General features: G+C 49.9%; 1 protein-coding gene across 1 annotated transcript; it reads left to right on the forward strand.

Moving 5' to 3' along the window:
• Nucleotides 1-752: 752 nt before the first annotated feature.
• Nucleotides 753-17,193, forward strand: TOP2A (DNA topoisomerase II alpha; the record flags this gene model as incomplete). Its single annotated transcript, XM_079547092.1, has 35 exons — nt 753-785; nt 896-1,042; nt 1,116-1,206; nt 1,474-1,537; nt 1,998-2,143; nt 2,393-2,490; nt 2,787-2,999; nt 3,204-3,377; nt 3,482-3,583; nt 3,952-4,089; nt 4,252-4,394; nt 4,606-4,759; nt 5,155-5,280; nt 5,682-5,792; nt 5,886-5,991; nt 6,424-6,533; nt 7,271-7,363; nt 7,796-7,910; nt 8,206-8,327; nt 8,598-8,746; nt 9,584-9,815; nt 10,037-10,171; nt 10,276-10,476; nt 11,025-11,220; nt 12,450-12,541; nt 13,052-13,189; nt 13,287-13,370; nt 13,787-13,996; nt 14,526-14,639; nt 14,911-15,043; nt 15,397-15,544; nt 15,640-15,701; nt 16,002-16,127; nt 16,682-16,893; nt 17,053-17,193. 35 exons carry the CDS (start codon nt 753-755, stop codon nt 17,191-17,193), a joined length of 4,659 nt encoding a protein of 1,552 aa, XP_079403218.1.
• Between the last annotated feature and the right edge of the window lie 662 nt (nt 17,194-17,855).

Genomic DNA, 17,855 nt, shown 5'->3' on the forward strand with positions numbered 1-17,855 from the left:
ACCTTTAAGGAAGGGACCTCGTTTGGATGCCGCCAGCTGCACGGAGGGCTGAACGTCACGAGGCCGGGATACGGGGACAGCGCGGGGCTGGGATGCTGCTGCGAGGCTGCGGATATCGCGATGGGGCTGCGGGTGGGGGAGCACCGCGGGGTCACAGCGCAGCTCCGCTCCGACAGCGGCCGGGGCAGCGGCACTGCGGGCAGCGCGATGCGTGCGGCAAAGGCAGCGGCGCCGGGTCCACGAGCTGACAAGGCAGCGCTGTGCAGGGGGCCGTCGTGAGCGCTCCCCCTGTGAGGGCGGCTGCGGGGCAGAGCGGCTCAGCGCCTCTCTGGGGCAGCGCAGGCCGGCCAGCGAGTCCCAGCGCTGCCCAGTGGAGCCCGGCGTCCCCATCCAAGCCCGTCCAGCCCGTCCAGCCCGGCCCTAAGGCCCCCGCGCCGTCCTTCGAACAACGACTGAGCATGTCCACGGATACAGCCCCGCAGGGTCCTCCCTTCTCGTTCCTCTATTTGTCTTCGGCTCTGCCCATCAAGCAGCCGCCCCTCCTGATTGGCTGCTTTTGAAAGAGCGGAGCTCCTCGCGGCCGACTGGGAGGAGGCAGGGGCGGGCTCTACGTCCCCGTCGCCCTTCAGCGATTGGCGGCTTTCAGGGGGAGGCGCGCGGGGATTGGCGGAGCGTTTCGGCGGGCCCGGCGGAGGTTTGAAACGCGCGGCGCCGTTACCGGCCGCCATCGCTCCGCTCAGCGCCCCGCCGCCATGGAGCTCCTGGACTCCCCGGCGCCGCTCCGAGTGCGTGTGGGGCCGCCGACCCCCGCCCTCCCCTGCCCGCCCTCGCTGCCCGCACTCCCTGGGCGCCCCGTCGCTCCCCGACCCCGCTCAGCTCCGCTCTCTCCCCGCAGCCCCTGCAGGACAACCCCCGCCTGCCCGCGGCCGATGGCGCCCAGAAGCGGCTCTCCGTGGAGCGCATCTACCAGAAGAAGTCGCAGCTGGAGCACATCCTGCTGCGGCCCGACACCTACATCGGATCCGTGGAGACCGTCACGCAGGTGGGTGCGGGGCCGGGCCGGGCGCGGCCGGCGGGGCCCGGTGTGAATTGTGTCGCATCCTCCTCCTTTTCAGCAAATGTGGGTGTTCGACGAGGAGCTGGGCCTCAACTGCAGGGACGTGACCTTCGTGCCCGGCCTGTACAAGATCTTCGACGAGATCCTGGGTGAGCGCTGCCCTCGCGGAGCCCCGCGCAGCACGGCTGTTACAGAGCCCGTTCAACCCCGCGGTTTTCCTTTTAACGCGATTTCGTGGCGTCCTTCCTTGTACCTGGCCAAACGTCTGCCTTGCAAGGAGATATTTGGCAGTCCTGCGATGGGTTTTTGCATTTGTCCCACTGAAAACCCCATGCGATTCAAACCTTTTGTTACGGTTTATGTCTTTTGTCTTGCTTGAGAACACACTCTGATTAAAGACCATCTTTCCCTTCCAGTCAATGCTGCGGACAACAAGCAGAGGGATAAAAGCATGTCCTGCATCAAAGTTACAATCGATCCGTGAGTGCTGGTTCTGTGCAGTGCCTTCCCCGCTCAGCTGGCTCCTTCCCTCACGGCTCTCCTACATCAGTGTGGGTGCTGCAGAGCTCTGTGCCCAGCCCTATTCCTGTTCGTGGGCTGCAAAAGCTTCTTTCCCTGGGTGCTTTCTCGATCTGCCGCAGAGCACAGACTGCTGAGACGCCGCTTTGTGGTTGTTTGCAACTGTGGTGACTTTATGTTTCCATGTTTTTTTGTTCCACCACTGAACACATGCTTTGTGGTGGTCCATTTTATTGGCGCTCTCTGCAGGTCTGAAATGAGGGCTTTTTGTAGACTTGCCCTCCCTCTGCTGGCTGTTGCCGCACTTGCTGAACAGAAATCTGTTCTTGATGAAATGGTGGCCTTTCCCTGGAGATCCTCTGTGTTTGTTCCAGAGCTCAGTCATCTGCAGCCTTACAAACACGCTTTCCCCCTCCTCCAGAGAGAATAACACCATCAGCGTGTGGAACAATGGGAAAGGCATTCCAGTGGTTGAACACAAAGTGGAGAAGGTCTATGTGCCAGCACTCATCTTTGGTCAGCTGCTGACATCCAGCAACTACGATGATGATGAAAAGAAAGTCACAGGTAGGGAACACTGCAGTACGTGCAAATAAACCTGGGCAGCCTGACTGGTGTGCTCCGGGAGCTCAAGTACCTGGTGTAATAACTGGTGTTAATTACATATGGTTTTATAGTGGCTGCAGGGTTTGTGGGACAGTGCTCATTGTTAGTCAGACTTGGTGCTGGAGTGAATGAGCTCTCGTTAGTCTGGAGTTCTCTCCGGTGGTTTTGAGCAAAGGTAACAACACAAACATGTTTTCCTCCTAAATCCAGGTGGGCGAAATGGTTATGGAGCCAAACTGTGCAACATATTCAGCACCAAATTTACTGTGGAGACGGCGTGTCGTGAATACAAGAAGTTGTTCAAGCAGGTAGGAATGCTGCTCATTTCAGTGAGGTTGTACCTGAGATTTGCAAATTAGACTTGAGTTTTTCCTATATAAATCTGGGTATCATTGGTGTGACAAGAATAAACCTGGTCAACAGCTACTGTGCCAACAACTGCGATTCAGACAAATGATGAGATGAGCAGACATAATCAGAATCTAGTTTTTAACCAGTGCTTTTTCCCTTCAAGTATTTAAAACTCCCAAGTCAGCTTGCTGCTGTTAGGAACTGCGCTGGTTTCTTGTGTTTGTTGCACTCAACTCACAAAAACTCTCCTCAGACCTGGACAGACAACATGGGGAAGGCCGGTGAGATGAAGCTGAAGCATTTTGATGGAGAAGATTACACGTGTGTCACTTTCCAACCTGATCTGTCCAAATTCAAAATGACGACTCTCGACAAGGACATCGTGGCTCTGATGTCCCGAAGGGCCTATGATATTGCTGGATCCACAAAGGATGTCAAAGTTTTCCTGAATGGGAAGAGGCTGCCCGTAAGTGAGCATTTAAACAGGACAGAACATCTGTGTTTCTGGTGACATTTAACCAGTGAGATTTTGTTGAAGCCATTTATGCCGTTGCACATGATAAAGTGAAAGCTTGCCAAGCAATTTTCCCTACCAGCTTTTCAGGAGGATGTGCATGAAGTATTTATAGGAGCTGTTACTCCCATATGAGTGGTCTGCTCTCATCTGTAGGTGAAAGGCTTCCGCAGTTACGTGGACCTCTATCTGAAGGACAAAGTGGATGAGACTGGAAATGCACTTAAGGTCATTCATGAGGAAGTGAATTCCAGGTGGGAAGTGTGCTTGACTTTAAGTGAAAAAGGCTTCCAGCAAGTTAGCTTTGTCAACAGCATTGCCACCACAAAGGTAATTCTCTCGCTCCTGTGGTCGCGTTCACTTCACACTCTTCATTTCCGGCCCTGTTTTGTTCCACTGGAGTCACCTTGAGCTCTTTGGTCCGTTCCCCGCAGGGTGGCAGGCACGTCGATTACGTAGCTGACCAGATTGTGACGAAACTCATTGATGTTGTAAAAAAGAAGAACAAAAACGGAGTTGGGGTGAAACCGTTTCAGGTACGGTGTCAGGATTTCCAATGAAAGAAGCCTCGTGTGTATTCCACGTTAAGCCAACAAACCGTGTTCTCTCTGCTCAGGTGAAGCAGGGTACTCTGAGCCAGTAAGGAAGCACTGCGGCTCAGCAGCTGTTAGGTTCTTGTTTAGTAGGAGGGCTGCTGGGTGTCTTGACATCCCAAATCACGTGGCTCTTATCAGCCGTCCTAAATTGTGCCAAAAGACATCTAGGAAAGTTCCAGAAACAACCAGCAATCGTGGAACTTGTTCTCCTCGCTGTGTGATCCTGACAGCCGGGCCTCAGAAAGAAGGCACTGCTGTTACAGGGAGTGGAGCCTGCAGTTTGCAATGCTCCTCTTGTTTACCTGCAGGTAAAGAATCACATGTGGATCTTTGTGAATTCCTTGATTGAAAACCCAACCTTCGACTCTCAGACTAAAGAGAACATGACTCTGCAGGCTAAGAGCTTTGGCTCGACGTGTAAACTGAGTGAGAAATTTATCAAGGGTGTAAGTATTGCTGCGTGTGGGTAATCAACGTGTCTGAAAAGCTGCAGCCTATGCTTAGCATGGCAAATACACTGCTTACAAAGGCACGAATTAAAGGAAAACAGTAACTTAAAGCTTTTCCCACGGTTGATTTTGTTCTGTAATTTTGTTTGGGCATTGCAGGCAGTTGGCTGTGGCATTGTTGAAAGTATCCTAAACTGGGTAAAATTTAAAGCTCAGACCCAGCTGAATAAGAAGTGTTCAGCTGTGAAGCACACCAAGATTAAGGGCGTTCCTAAACTGGATGATGCCAATGATGCTGGTGAGTGTTTCACATCAGTTTGTGCAGAAGCAGGGAAGGTTTGCTCACTGCACAAATGAAACGACCATCTTGTAAAGAAAACGGCAGCTTGTGCTCGTTCTGCACTGCAGACCTGTCTGCTCTATGAGTCGCCTCACGCAACTTGTGCTGTGCCAGCCTGGACTTCACTTCTTAATTTGAAGACTTGGGTTTTTGTTTTTTTGTTTTTCAGGCAGCAAGAATTCAATAGATTGTACACTCATCCTGACCGAGGGAGACTCAGCCAAAACGCTGGCTGTCTCTGGGTTAGGAGTGGTTGGTAGAGACAAATACGGAGTATTTCCCCTCCGTGGGAAAATGCTTAACGTCAGGGAAGCTTCTCATAAGCAGGTTAGTGGGAAGACCTGGACCATTGCTGGGAGCTGTGGTGTGCTTTGTCATGCAGTGTTTGTCACTGAGTCCCAGGGCTCCAGGGCTCTTGATGCTGTAACTCATGAAGGCAGTGGCTGCTCTCACCTCCAGCTTGCCTTTCTGAGCAAGCAGGAATGCTGAGCAAACCTTGTGCAGTGCTTTGCCTGCAGGGAGAGCATTTGTGCTCTGGGTTAGGAGATGTTTGAAATGACCTCGAAAAATGTAGAGATCAGACACTGGATGAGAATTAATGCAATGCTCTGAACAGATGAGACTCTGGAAAGGCAGAGCACAGTTGGACGTCTACACCTGATGGATATTTTTGCTGCTTTGAGTCTGATAGAAAAGTTTGTATTCCTTGTGATCTTTTCCAGATAATGGAAAATGCTGAAATCAACAACATCATCAAGATTGTGGGTTTACAGTATAAGAAGAATTATGAAGATCGAGAGTCTTTAAAGAGTCTTCGCTATGGGAAGATCATGATCATGACAGATCAGGTTAGGCTGACTGAAATTCAGAGCTGGGAGAAGAAAAAGTGCTGGGATACAGAGGAAAGAGGAGAATCCTGCTGCTGCCATGCTGAACTTTCTGCACTCATCTCTAGCCTTCTGTATCTCAGTGTTTTCAGATAGGAGGGATAGAGGGGGCTGACGTTACCAAGTTCCACCTACTGTTTCTGCAGTCTGCTGATGCAAAGTCCTTCATGCATTCGTTCACCTCAAATGTGCCCCTTCTTTCTGTTAACTTTCAGTGCTCAAAGCGTGGCCCCTTCTTTGGAGCTGAAAGTTCATGGTTTTAATTCACTGGGATTTGTGTATCTTTATAAACTAACAGCTGGCACTGCCATCAGGGCCCTGGTTAAATTTGTACTTTTCTCCAAAATAAAACCACAAAACAGGATCAAGATGGATCTCATATCAAAGGTTTGCTGATTAACTTCATCCATCACAACTGGCCCTCTCTTCTGAGACACAACTTCTTGGAGGAGTTTATTACCCCCATCATTAAGGTAAGGGCTGAGGAGGTACAAAGGTGAAAGGACAGCAGCCTGTTGGCCCACGTCTGCCTCCCATTTCACAATTAACACCTTCATTCATTACAGGCCTCCAAAAACAAAGAAGAAATTGCGTTCTATAGCATCCCTGAGTTTGAAGAATGGAAAAACAGTACACAGAACTACAACTCGTGGAAAATCAAGTACTACAAAGGTTTGTAGAGAACCTGATGTGGTGAAGGCAAATAAGAATGTTCCTTATTAAATTGGTCCAGCTTCTGCAGAAAGGTTTGGGGTAGGTGGCCTCTGAAATTCACTTCCCTCCTGAACTGTTCTGGGCTGCTGCATGCTGATGCAAGCTGCCAGGTGCAGAACAACGGCTGGATGGTGAGGAATCTCTTCCAGTTTGTAGGGATTGGTTTCACACATCTACAGAAGTCGCAGACAACAACCTGAAAGTGCAATTGCTGCGTTGTCTTTGATTCCTACACCTCCTGTTGTGATTCCTTACATCCCATTAAATCAAAGCACCTTCATGCTGTACATTGATGTGATTTATTGCAGAGATTAGATACAGTAATGCCTTCCTTGGAAGTGCAACTTAATTTAAGCAAGAAATTAGGATTGACTAGCATTGGTTCTGCAGGTTTGGGTACCAGCACATCGAAGGAGGCTAAGGAATACTTTGCAGATATGGCTAGGCATCGAATTGGCTTCAAGTACTCTGGCCCTGAAGATGATGCTGCCATCACCCTGGTAACTTGCACTTGACTTAATTGCTGATTTACTACCTTTGGTATTTTGCTGCTTATTTTCTCTAAAAATGCTCTCAGAGGCCTTTGGGCTGGAGATGGCCTCTTTGTTACCAAGGCTACAGCCTCACTTTAACCAGTAGAAGCAAATCTGTCCCCGGAGCTCAGGCCAAGAGCACCCTTTCAACGACGGCTTTTAAATATAGCTCAGAACAAACTAACCACTACAAACCAATTGACATTTCAGACACAATAGTAAATATTCCTGCCACATCATGCTGTGTGTTCTGCTGCAGTTTCCTCTGAGCCAAACCCCTCCATTCCCCTCCAGATGTTTTTTCTCCTGAAATGGTTCACCAGAGGATTCACAAAAGTCCCCACTCCTGTGAACTCCACCACCCTAAGGAGACACTGGCTCTCATCTGTTCTCACCTATTAGACAGTGCCAAAAACTGAGCTTTTTTTTATCCTCCGAAGTATTAATTAACAAGGAAATCTACTTCAGTTTTCTGTTATTCTGTTAAAATTTCATGCAGTTAAACCTGGCTGCTGTGTCTCTTACAGACTGGTGGAAATCCAACGTGTTCAGCCCCAAGGATCTGTTACTGCACTTAGGCTGCTAAGTCAGCCTGCTGCCCGTGTTCTCCTGCTGAAACTCCTCTGTGTGCTTTCCTTTTCTTCATGTTCCAGGAGGGCACAGGGCGTCCCACAACTGAGCCATTTCTCATTTTTGCACCACAGGCCTTTAGTAAGAAGAAGGTAGAAGAGCGAAAGGAATGGCTGACCAACTTCATGGAGGATCGAAGACAGCGGAAGCTGCAAGGCCTGCCAGAGGTAAAAGGTTTTTGTGCATGAAGGAACTTGGTTCCCTGTCTCCCTGTTCTCAGTTAATTCTGGCAAGCCAGGGCTGTAAGCAGTGCAGTCGCTGGGCTACAGGATCCGTAACGGTTTGGGATTTTGCAGATCTGCTTCTCCTTTTTGCTTTGTATTCATATAACCTCAGTGCCAGTGAGCCAATCCTTCTTTTCCTTTCTAACTCTTTCAAATTACTTTATTCAAAAGGGAAATGACAACTTGAGCACAACTGGGGCAATGTGCTTCAGGGAAGCATCGTTTTGTTTTTCCATGCTGAGAATGTCATCACTTAACTGTGTTTACCTACAGCCTTACCAGCAGCCTCCATTTGAGTGAAACCAGCCAAGTGTGAGCCAAGAAACAGGTCGAGCCTTGTTAAAATTCAAGAGCTCTTGCGTTTGTTTTCCTTAGGACTATCTGTATGGGAAGGACACTAATTACCTGACGTACAACGACTTCATCAACAAGGAGCTGGTCCTGTTCTCAAACTCAGATAACGAAAGATCCATCCCATCTCTGGTTGATGGTAAGTTATTTCAGGGCAGTGATTCCACGCAGGGCTTTCCCAAAACGTACCCAGGGAATGGCCTGCTGTGTCCAGCACAAGTGGGAATTTGGTGAGTTTTCAGGGTCGGTGTTCTGAACTCCAACTTCTACCTTCCAAGTGCTTTTAACCTTTGGCTTCAACATCTTTCCTGCTCTGTCCTCACCTCCGGTGGTGCAGAATCTTTAGGTCTCTAAGTTGCTGTTAGTCTCTAGAGAGCAGAAGGAAGTGAAACACATTGCGTGTTGGAAACACAAAGTCGTCTTTTGCTGCGCAGGTTTGAAGCCAGGCCAGAGGAAAGTTCTGTTCACGTGCTTCAAAAGAAACGACAAACGGGAGGTGAAGGTGGCTCAGCTGGCTGGCTCTGTAGCTGAGATGTCCTCGTACCACCATGGCGAGGTAGGAGCCCGCGCTCACTGTGCGAATGCCTTAAAAAAGAGCAGAGAGATTTCAGTTTCACGAGATCGGCCGCTCTGCCGCCTCACCACCCGATGGGCTGCGTTGTGTGAGGAAGCGGAACGAGAAAAACCTGCTTTATTTGTGATGGATTTGGGAGGACACCTTTTATGAGCTGAATTTATCTTCCCTATTGGTTCTGTTCTTAGTGTAAACTTTACCTTTAACGCTGTCCTTTCAGTGAAGAATTACGCCTTTTTATCTGTCCTGCAGGCATCGCTGATGATGACCATCATAAACCTCGCTCAGAACTTTGTGGGCAGTAACAACCTCAACCTGCTGCAGCCCATCGGCCAGTTTGGCACAAGGCTGCACGGTGGGAAGGACTCTGCGAGCCCTCGATACATCTTCACCATGCTGAGGTTGGCACTGCAGGGTTCTTACAGCCTTGAGTATTTGCAGCATTGCTGCAAGACTCGATGTAATGGCATTTAAAACGAAAAGTAATGTTTTCCCTTCAAGCCTCTAGAACTGCACCCTTTGAATAAAAAAAGATCAGCCACGATTTGTGGGACTTGGGTTCTACATCCAGATGTGTAAAAGTGATCTGCTGTCCTACATATCTGATAGGAATAGCATGGAATAGCAGAAATGAGAGCAAAACCAGTGTGAGGAGACTTTTGGGTAGGATGAAAAATGACCTTGAATTGAGAGAGTTGTGTTCTGGTATCCTGAAGGACCAGAGGGAATGGTTTCAAGCTACGGCAGGGGAGATTCAGGCTGGACATTAGGAAGTATTACTTTTCAGAAAGGGTGGTCAGGCACTGGGATGGATGCCCAGGGAGGTGGTGGAGTCACCGAGCCTGGGGGTGTTCAAGGAAAGGCTGGATGTTGTGCTGAGGGACATGGTTTAGTGGGAGCTATTGGGAATAGGTGAACGGTTGGACTGGATGAGCTTTTAGGTCTTTTCCAACCTTGGTGATTCTATGATTCTATGAAGTGCAGTGTGGTGTCTCCTTTATCAAAGTACAAACTTCAGGGGTTGCACAGACAAGTAGGGGCTGATGAGACTGCTCAAGATGCAGCTCTCGTTTGAGTGTTGCTCCAGAAGCCTGGTTTCCTCACAAAGACCCGGGCTGGTTCATATGGAAAGAAACACACCGCGATTTATTTGTTTGATCTGACTTTGGGGTTCTTTTTACATTGCAGGCATTGCTGTGTAACGAGGCTTTGGGCCCGCGTTCTCTGTTCTCTTGCAGCCCGCTGGCACGGCTGCTGTTCCCACCGGTGGATGACAATGTCCTCAGGTTCCTCTACGATGACAACCAGCGTGTGGAGCCGGAGTGGTACATGCCCATCATCCCCATGGTGCTGATAAACGGGGCAGAAGGGATTGGCACCGGCTGGTCCTGTAAGATCCCCAACTTTGACATCAGGGAGACTGTGAACAACATCCGTCGTCTGCTGGATGGGAACGAGCCGCTGCCGATGGTAGGTGATGGATTTAAGGCACCATGGCTCCTTTGGAGGTTTATTCAGCAGCTATTGAAGCGTATGATGCTTTTTTGAGTGCTTGCAATCCAGTGTTTCCCTGCGTGATGTGGATTAGTGCTTGTGGTGGCAGTGGTGTTGAGGAGAGGGTTGGACTAGATGATCTTAGAGTTTGTTTCCCACCTTGTGGTTCTATGATTCTATGATTCTTTTCTGCTTAGCTTCCCAGCTACAAGAATTTCAAAGGCACAATAGATGAGCTGGGACCCAACCAGTATGTGATAAGTGGTGAAGTGTCTATCCTTGATTCCACGACCATTGAAATCACTGAGCTGCCTGTCAGAACGTGGACACAGGTAACGAACACTGAGTTTGCCCTGTAAAGTAAGAAGTGATTATCAGTGTTTATTGGCTTTTCATCTCCTTGGACCAGTGGGTCTGACTTGGATTCTTTTCTCAGACCTACAAAGAGCAAGTCTTGGAGCCGATGCTAAACGGGACTGAGAAGACCCCCCCACTGATCACAGACTATAAGGAATACCACACTGACACCACAGTGAAGTTTGTAGTGAAGATGAGTGAGGAGAAGCTAGCTGAAGCTGAAGCAGTGGGGTTGCATAAGGTCTTCAAACTCCAAACAAATCTAACGTGCAACTCTATGGTACGTAATGGCTTTTGCTGAAGAGAGTTTTGGTTTACCTCAGTTATGCGTCCGGTTGCAGCTCCTGCTTCTCATGAAAATATTCCTTCTCAGCAACCTGGTGACTTGGGGTTTCCTGATAGCACTGGGTTTAAGCCAGCTTTCTAAATTCACCTTTAAAAGCTAAAGAGACTGACCTGGCAGTGGGTCCCATGTGGGGTGGGTTTGCCTGCAGGTGTCAAAGTGATCCGAAGTCTCACAGCATCCTTTGCTGTGCCAAGGCCACACCTCTGAGTGTCCTGGCAGTGTGTGATGTTTGCAAGAAATGGATCCACCACGTAGCTTTGAGATTCAAGGAACGGTTGCTCTGCTACGTTTTTAAGTACTTACAAGTTCTAAAATTGTCTCTGCTGCTGCGCTTGCGAGCAGAAATAATTTCTGAACCAACACTAGGGTTTAAAATGGGTTGGTTGATAAATCAGCTGTAGGATCACAGCTGTGTCACGTCTGACTTCCAGTGGTTTTGTTCATCAGTTCCACGGTCATCGCGGCCCCATTCTTTCCTCCAGGTTCTCTTTGACCACGTGGGCTTTCTCAAGAAGTACGAGTCTCCCCAGGACATCCTGAAGGAGTTCTTTGAGCTCAGGCTGCGCTACTATGGACTGAGGAAGGAGTGGCTCCTTGGGATGCTGGGAGCGGAGTCTGCGAAGCTGAGCAGCCAGGCTCGATTCATCCTGGAGAAAATAGATGGCAAAATTGTGATTGGTAACGTGCTGCTCTTGGGCCTTTGAAACCGGGAGAACTGGGTGCTCGTGAGCTCTGCCAGCGCCCTCAGCCCCACTCTGGCTTTTCACAAAACACCAGAGCTCATCTTTCTGTTCTCGTAACATCAGAGGAAAATGCTTCATAGAACACCCTTCCTCTATAGAGTTATGCACGTGTAAATTACAGCAGAGTGCTCTTACAGCTTTCCTACGGTGCGTTTGGCACTGTTTTAAAAGTATAAATGTAGGGAAAAAGTACTGGGGGGGGCTGGAAAGGGTTTCCAGTTGGTTTGGGTTTTCTGTTCCAGCGAATTCTTAGGAGCCTGTTTCTTTTCTGCGTTATCTTTGTGAGACTGCAAAGTATCCCGAGTCGTGTTTGCAGTGAAGCAGAGTTGCAAAGTTAGCAGGCAGCCGAGCTCACAGCATCTGAGCATCATGAGCTGGAAAAAGAAGCACGTCTTTGTTTGCAGCACTTGCACTTCTCAGCCTGCAGGGCGGCCTGTATTTCACTTGCATGGATGCGGAGCACAGCTGGACGAAGGGTCATGAGATGCTCTGTGGTTGGTGCCTGCAGGGCGCCCGGAGATCCTGCAGCCTGTGTCTGTTTGACTCAAGGAGGGAGAGAATTCCCTTGAAATGCGTTTCCTTGGCTTGCTACAGGAAGCAGCTCCGAGGCTGACAGAGCTGCTTTCATTTGTATTTGTGCCTCGTGGATGATTGCTGCTGCAGCATTGGGAAGAACAAAAATGCAGCTGCAGCATTTCCATTGGTTGGGACATTTATAGAATAAATCTCCCAAGTGATGCCTGATGAGGCTCCCGCTGTACTGAAGCCTTGAAGTCACATCAGGGCTTTTTCCCCCACCTGCCTGTTATCATCAAGCCATGCTGATACCATCGCAGCTCCTTCTCCTCCCACCAAATTCAGATTCTATTTAGGGCAGGGGAAATGCATGTATGGAAATGAAGGAGCAAATGTTTAAAGTGCTCCAGCAGGTGTTCCTGGCAGGCGTGGGAGAAATGCTGTGCTAACAAATCACCTCCAAAATAGCAATTTTTGGGTGTTATTTTAAGATCTGCCCCGTGTCCCAGCTCCAATTAGGAAAGGCTGTTCAGAGCCATAGAGGATGCTGAGCTGTTTTAACTGCTGGAGTCAAAACTTAAAGATCACCTGTCTTTCCTAGCAGGGCTGTCGTGGCACTGATGGCAATTCTGAAATGTCTGTTCACAGAAAACAAGCCCAAGAAGGAACTGATTCAAGTTCTTATCCAAAGAGGGTACGAATCGGATCCGGTGAAGGCCTGGAAGGAACTGCAAAACAAGGTAATACTTGAGCCATGGATTCACTGTCAGTTCATAGGAAGAAGCACAAGTTGCTTTGCCATTTGGAGAACTCAAGGGCTCGGGTGTCTGATGGGGGAAGCGAGACAAAAAGCCTTTATTCTGTCGTCCAGAGGCACTGAGCAGAGTGGTGACACCCATCCAGCAGTGGCAAATCCTACTGCTTCCCTTTCCAGGGCTTTTTAAGGGCTCTGCTCTGCCATTGTGACACAGCTGTAGTGAAAGGGCAGCGAGGAAGACGAGAGTTGTTAAGCAGCCTGAGGAGAACTTGGTCTCTCGAGACAGAGGCCAAACAGGGCAGAGCAAAAGAGCTTTGAAGAATTCTTTGCAGTTGGACTCCTCTGTGTGGTAGCAGCTTTTGGGCCATAGTTCCTTCTCTATCCATTTCTGAGCTGTGCTGTACAGGTCCAGCACACTGTGAGCACGTGGCAGCCCCATGGTTGTACGTGGCTGTGTTTGCAGACCATGATTGATTGAATTCTCATTCAGGAGGAGGAAGAAGAAGGAGATGAGAGTGACAAAGAATCAGCTGCAGCTACCGGGCCGGATTTCAACTATCTTCTCAACATGCCCCTCTGGTACCTGACCAAGGAGAAGAAAGATGAGCTCTGCAAGCAGAGAGATAACAAAGTATGCTCCTTATTTTCTTATAGAAGCATTACACTTTCTGGGTTAAGCTATGTTGGCTCACTCATGGCTCTCACCTGTGATTCATGATTCACTTTAGGAAAAGGAGCTGGAAGACTTGAAGTGCAAGAGCTCCTCTGACCTGTGGAAGGAAGATCTTGCTGCCTTTGTTGAAGAACTTGATGTATGTCAGTGGTTCTGTGAGATGACTCCCTTATCCAGTGGTTAATTGAATTCTTTGCTGTAACAGGAAACTACAGGTGGAAATTTGTATGTCTTGCATTAAGCTCACTCCAGTAGGGGAATTAAAGCTTTCTTTGCCTTTCTAGGGCAGGGTAGGAATACCTGCTGTGGGGCAGGCAGTCAAACCACCAAGGAGGCTGTGGGAAGGAAGTCAGTGATCAATGAAGAGGAGTTCTAAGCGAGCCTGAGGGGAAAGCAGGAAAAATAGCAGAGAGGGAAGCTTTGTTTAAACTGATGATAGGAATTCTGTCAGCGAGTTCAGAGGGTTTTCCTGCACAGGCTGTGATGGTGGGGGTTTTCCAGCAGGACGTTGGTTCTTATTCTCATGGCTGTGTCTCTTCATGTTCAATTCTGCAGGCAGTGGAAGCCAAGCAAATGCAGGATGAAATGGCAGGGATAACTGGCAAACCTTTAAAGGCAAAAGGAGGGAAACAAGGAGGGAAGCAGAAGGTGACAAAGGCACAGCTGACAGAAGTGATGCCTTCACCTCATGGCATCAGGGTTGTTCCTCAGATCACTGCAGAAATGAAGGCGGAGGCAGAGAAGAGAACTAAAAGGAAGATCAAGGTGAGAGAAGCACAGATGCTCCAAACACTTCTGTTCCATCCTCTCCAGCACAGTCCTGTAGAAGCACCTTCTTGTTAGCTGAACTTGGTGCTGTTCAGCTTTCTGCAGCCTAGAAAACAGAAATACCCCTACAGCTGTCATCAGGTGCTGCTCCTTTCCTGCAGCTTTAGATTCCATCTCACAGCTTTTCCAGTTACATTCCTGCTGTTGATTTAAGCCACCCTGTTTGAGTCCTGCATCCTCAGCAGGCCCTGAGGCCGTGCTGCCAGCACACAGAGGCAGCCCCAAAGCACATCAGTGTGGGCACAAGGCTTCTGTTTTTGTTGTGTTGGGTTTGCACTGTCAGTCCCCTGACCTGGGGAACACTTGCCCGATTTCCTCGGCAGCAACCAATTTCAGACGGTCTGTTTCACAAACTCAGACTTTTTACATTGCCAACTCCTGGGTGTACAAACAAACTTCTTTCTGTGCCTCTTCCAGTTGTGAGTTAACTTCCCACCTCCTTGACAGTATCTGCTTTTATCTTCAGAGTGAGAAAAATGAATCTGATGAGAAACAAGAAGGAAACTCATCTGGGGATAAAGAGCCCTCAAGCCTTAAGCAGCGATTAGCACAGAAGCGTAAAGCCGAGCAAGGTAAACGTGTGTGCAACTCCACCACGGGGAGCGAGGGGAGGGCGGCTGCTTATCTGCCTCTTCCCAAAGGCTGAGTGGCACCCAGGGTTGGTGTGTATGGAAAATGGGTGAGGGAGACGAGATGTGAAGAGATCCTGGCCACGCTGCTGGCACGGTCACTGCTTCGCTGGGCCGTTGGAGCCTCTGAGTGCAGTGCTGTATTTCTGAGCTGAGCTCCAGCGACTCGACGGCACGTGGAGGTCGGGGCTCAGCCCTTCCCCGTGTTTTCCAGGCCCCCAGAAGCAGACCACCCTGCCCTTCAAACCTGTGAAGAAAATGAAGCGCAACCCCTGGTCGGACTCAGGCTCTGACTCGGAGTCGGGTGACTTTGAGGCGCCTTCCAAGCGAGAGCGAGTGCTGCGCCAGGCGGCAGGTGAGCGGCGCAGGGCTGTGCGGAGGGGTCCCAGGAAGCAGCTCTAAAGGCTCATTGATCTTCCTTTATGGAGCAATCAAATGTGTCTGACCTGGGAGTAGATCTGCACGGTGGTCTTTCAAGGGAAAGCAGAGAAGAAATTATTGTTTTATATCGGGCAGCTTAGCAAATCAAATGTGTTCTTGCCGAGTGAGCCCAGAAAACTCCAGCAGCCTGCAGTCTCCTCACTGTCATCCTCAGTATCTGCTTGGTTTTGAGTCTTTCTAAATTAATAACTACATCTCAAACACTGGAAAGGAAGTGGAGCTGCTTAATACCAAGTGTGTAAAATGACGTCTGTGTTATTTCATCAGCCAAAATCAAGCCCATGGTCAATTCAGACTCGGATGCAGATCTTAACAGCTCAGATGAGGAGTCCGAGTATCAGGGGAACGGCGGAAGCAACAGTGACTCAGACACAAACTGGAAAAAGAAGCCTCCCAAGCCCAAAGCTGCCCCAAAGTGAGTATTTCTTCGTGCAGGCACTGGAGGTGGGCTGTGCTCACTGCCAACACTACGTAGTGATAGTGACAGGAATAACGGCTTTTGTGTTGTAGGGAAACCACAGAGAAAAAAGCTAAAGCTCCCAAGGAGAAGCCGCTGCCAGATGCTGTCCCTGGTGAGTCCAGCTCCTTCCAAACCTTTCTCATCTCCCATTTCCCTCCACCAGTGCAGTTTGCTGGCTGCTGATCTCTGTGTAATGCCAGCAAGGGCAGATATCAGAGTCGCACCACGCAAAGAAACTGATGCTGGAGTGCGAGCTGGTGTTGCTGCCCAGGATTCTGTCTGCTTCCAGCTTCTCTTTGTGATTATTCTGCTTTTTGATAGCTGTCATAAAGCATTTCCTTCTGCTCTGGTGTTTACAGCCAGCGTAGATCAGTTAGCTGCTTCAGACCTGCTTCCTCCTTTCTCTGTTCAGTTCGAGCCCAAGATGTCGCTCCTGGAAGTGTGAGTCAGGATCCTGCAGCTCCTCCTGTCCCCGTGCCTCGCACTCAGGCCGTGCCAAAGAAGCCTGCAGCAGCTAAGAAGGGCAGCACTGCCAAGGGTAAGGCAAAGCTGGGCTCTGAGCTCTGCAGTCACTGAAGGTAATTCTGGGGTAGCAGTTACTCCTGTGGGAAACAGGCAGTGCTTCAGTCAGGAGTTTGGAGGAGTTCAATTCATCAGAGATCTGCGTTCAGGCGCTGCCACTCAGAAGCGCTTTGCTCATTTCAACTTAGTTTGGAGATGTGCTGTTAGAAAATGTCAAAATACAGGTGAGAAACCTCAACAGCTGCTCAGAGTGAGGTGGGAAAGACGTTCCTTGCCTGAGCAAAAGCGCTGAAGCTGTAAGATTGGTTACATGGCTTTGAGCCTTCAGAACTCCTGCTGGCAATGCTCTGTGAATGGCTCTGGGTGCGTTTTAATGCGGGGCACTCGGTGCTCTGGGCAGAGGAGCCTCCTTGTTCACAACCTCAGCAAACTGCTGCTTAGTTTGGGGAGAGCCGTGCTTCCAGGTGAGGGGAGCTGAGCGCCGAGCTGGCAGGCAGCACCTGTGCTGGGAGTGAGAGCAGGAGATGAGAGGCAGCAGAATAAGGGCTCGAACACGGCGCTGTGTTTCAGATAACCAGCCGTCCATCGTGGATATGCTCACCAAGAAGAAGGCGGCACCAAAGCCCCCAAGGGCAGCACCGAGGGAGGAGCTCCCACCTCCCGAAGCCGCAGCCAAGAAGCCCGGTGCCCCCAGGGGGCGGAAGGCCGCCAAGAGGCTGTCGAGTTCTTCTGATTCAGACTCGGATTTCGGCTCAAAGCCTTCCAGATCCGTTGCAGGAAAGGTTGGTGCTGAGGGGGCACCGGGGCGCGTTGTGCTGCTCTGCTGGGAGAACGGGCTGGGAGCAGAGCTCATCTCATCCCCGTGACCCAGATGGGGAGCTGGGTGAGAAGGGCCCTGCTCTGAGCTCAGCTGATTCAATGCTCCGCTTCCTTCTGTCCAGAAACCCAGGCAGGACGTCGATGACCGCGGCGCAGATCTGAGTGCAGGAGGCCCTGCAGCAGCTGCACCCCGCAGCCGGCCTGGGCGCCTCAAGAAGCCCGTCCAGTACCTGGAGTCCTCTGACGAGGAGGACGTGTTCTGAGTTTTTATCACGTTTTAAACCGTTGGGCCACGGACTGGCAGTGAGCAGCTCGTGACACAGAGCTCCTGAAGCCAAGGAAACCGCATCTCAGAGTAGGAATCTTTGCTAATTTAACCTCAAAAGTGTTGGATGCAAGTGAATACAGGATATTTTTCTAGGTTTAGGATAATTCAGAGTTGTTTATGAACAGGAGCACCTGCTGCCCTGGTGCTGACGTGTTTCCCTTCTCCCTGTCAGCCGGCTGCAGGCCCTGGTAAGCCTTCTGACTCATTACAGTCATTTTAATAGCAAGGCACATTTGTGTATCTTAAGTCCTATAAGTTAAAGAGATGTTCCCCTTTTTAGATACCTTTAAAATAATAAAATATTTTAGCTTTTAACTCCACAACCAGAGACTTGCCGTGTGCCCCAGTAGCTCCGTTTCTGCCATGCTGACTTTTGGCTTTTTCAATCCAGCTTTGGTAACGGAGGTCTGTGCAGGCTTGTCTCCACGCTGTGCTGCGGTGCACTTTTATCTCCTGACCAGCTGCCAAGAAGCCCAGAGCTCAGCCTGGGCTCAGGGCTGCTGTGCAGGGAGCCCAGCACTGCTGGGCATGCAGGCGTTTCTCCCTCAGGCTCTTTGTGCCATCCTGAAGGGACGCAGGCTGGTTATTGCAGCGCGC

Source organism: Tetrao urogallus (assembly GCF_951394365.1).
Source record: "Tetrao urogallus genome assembly, chromosome: 26".
NCBI lineage: Eukaryota > Metazoa > Chordata > Aves > Galliformes > Phasianidae > Tetrao > Tetrao urogallus.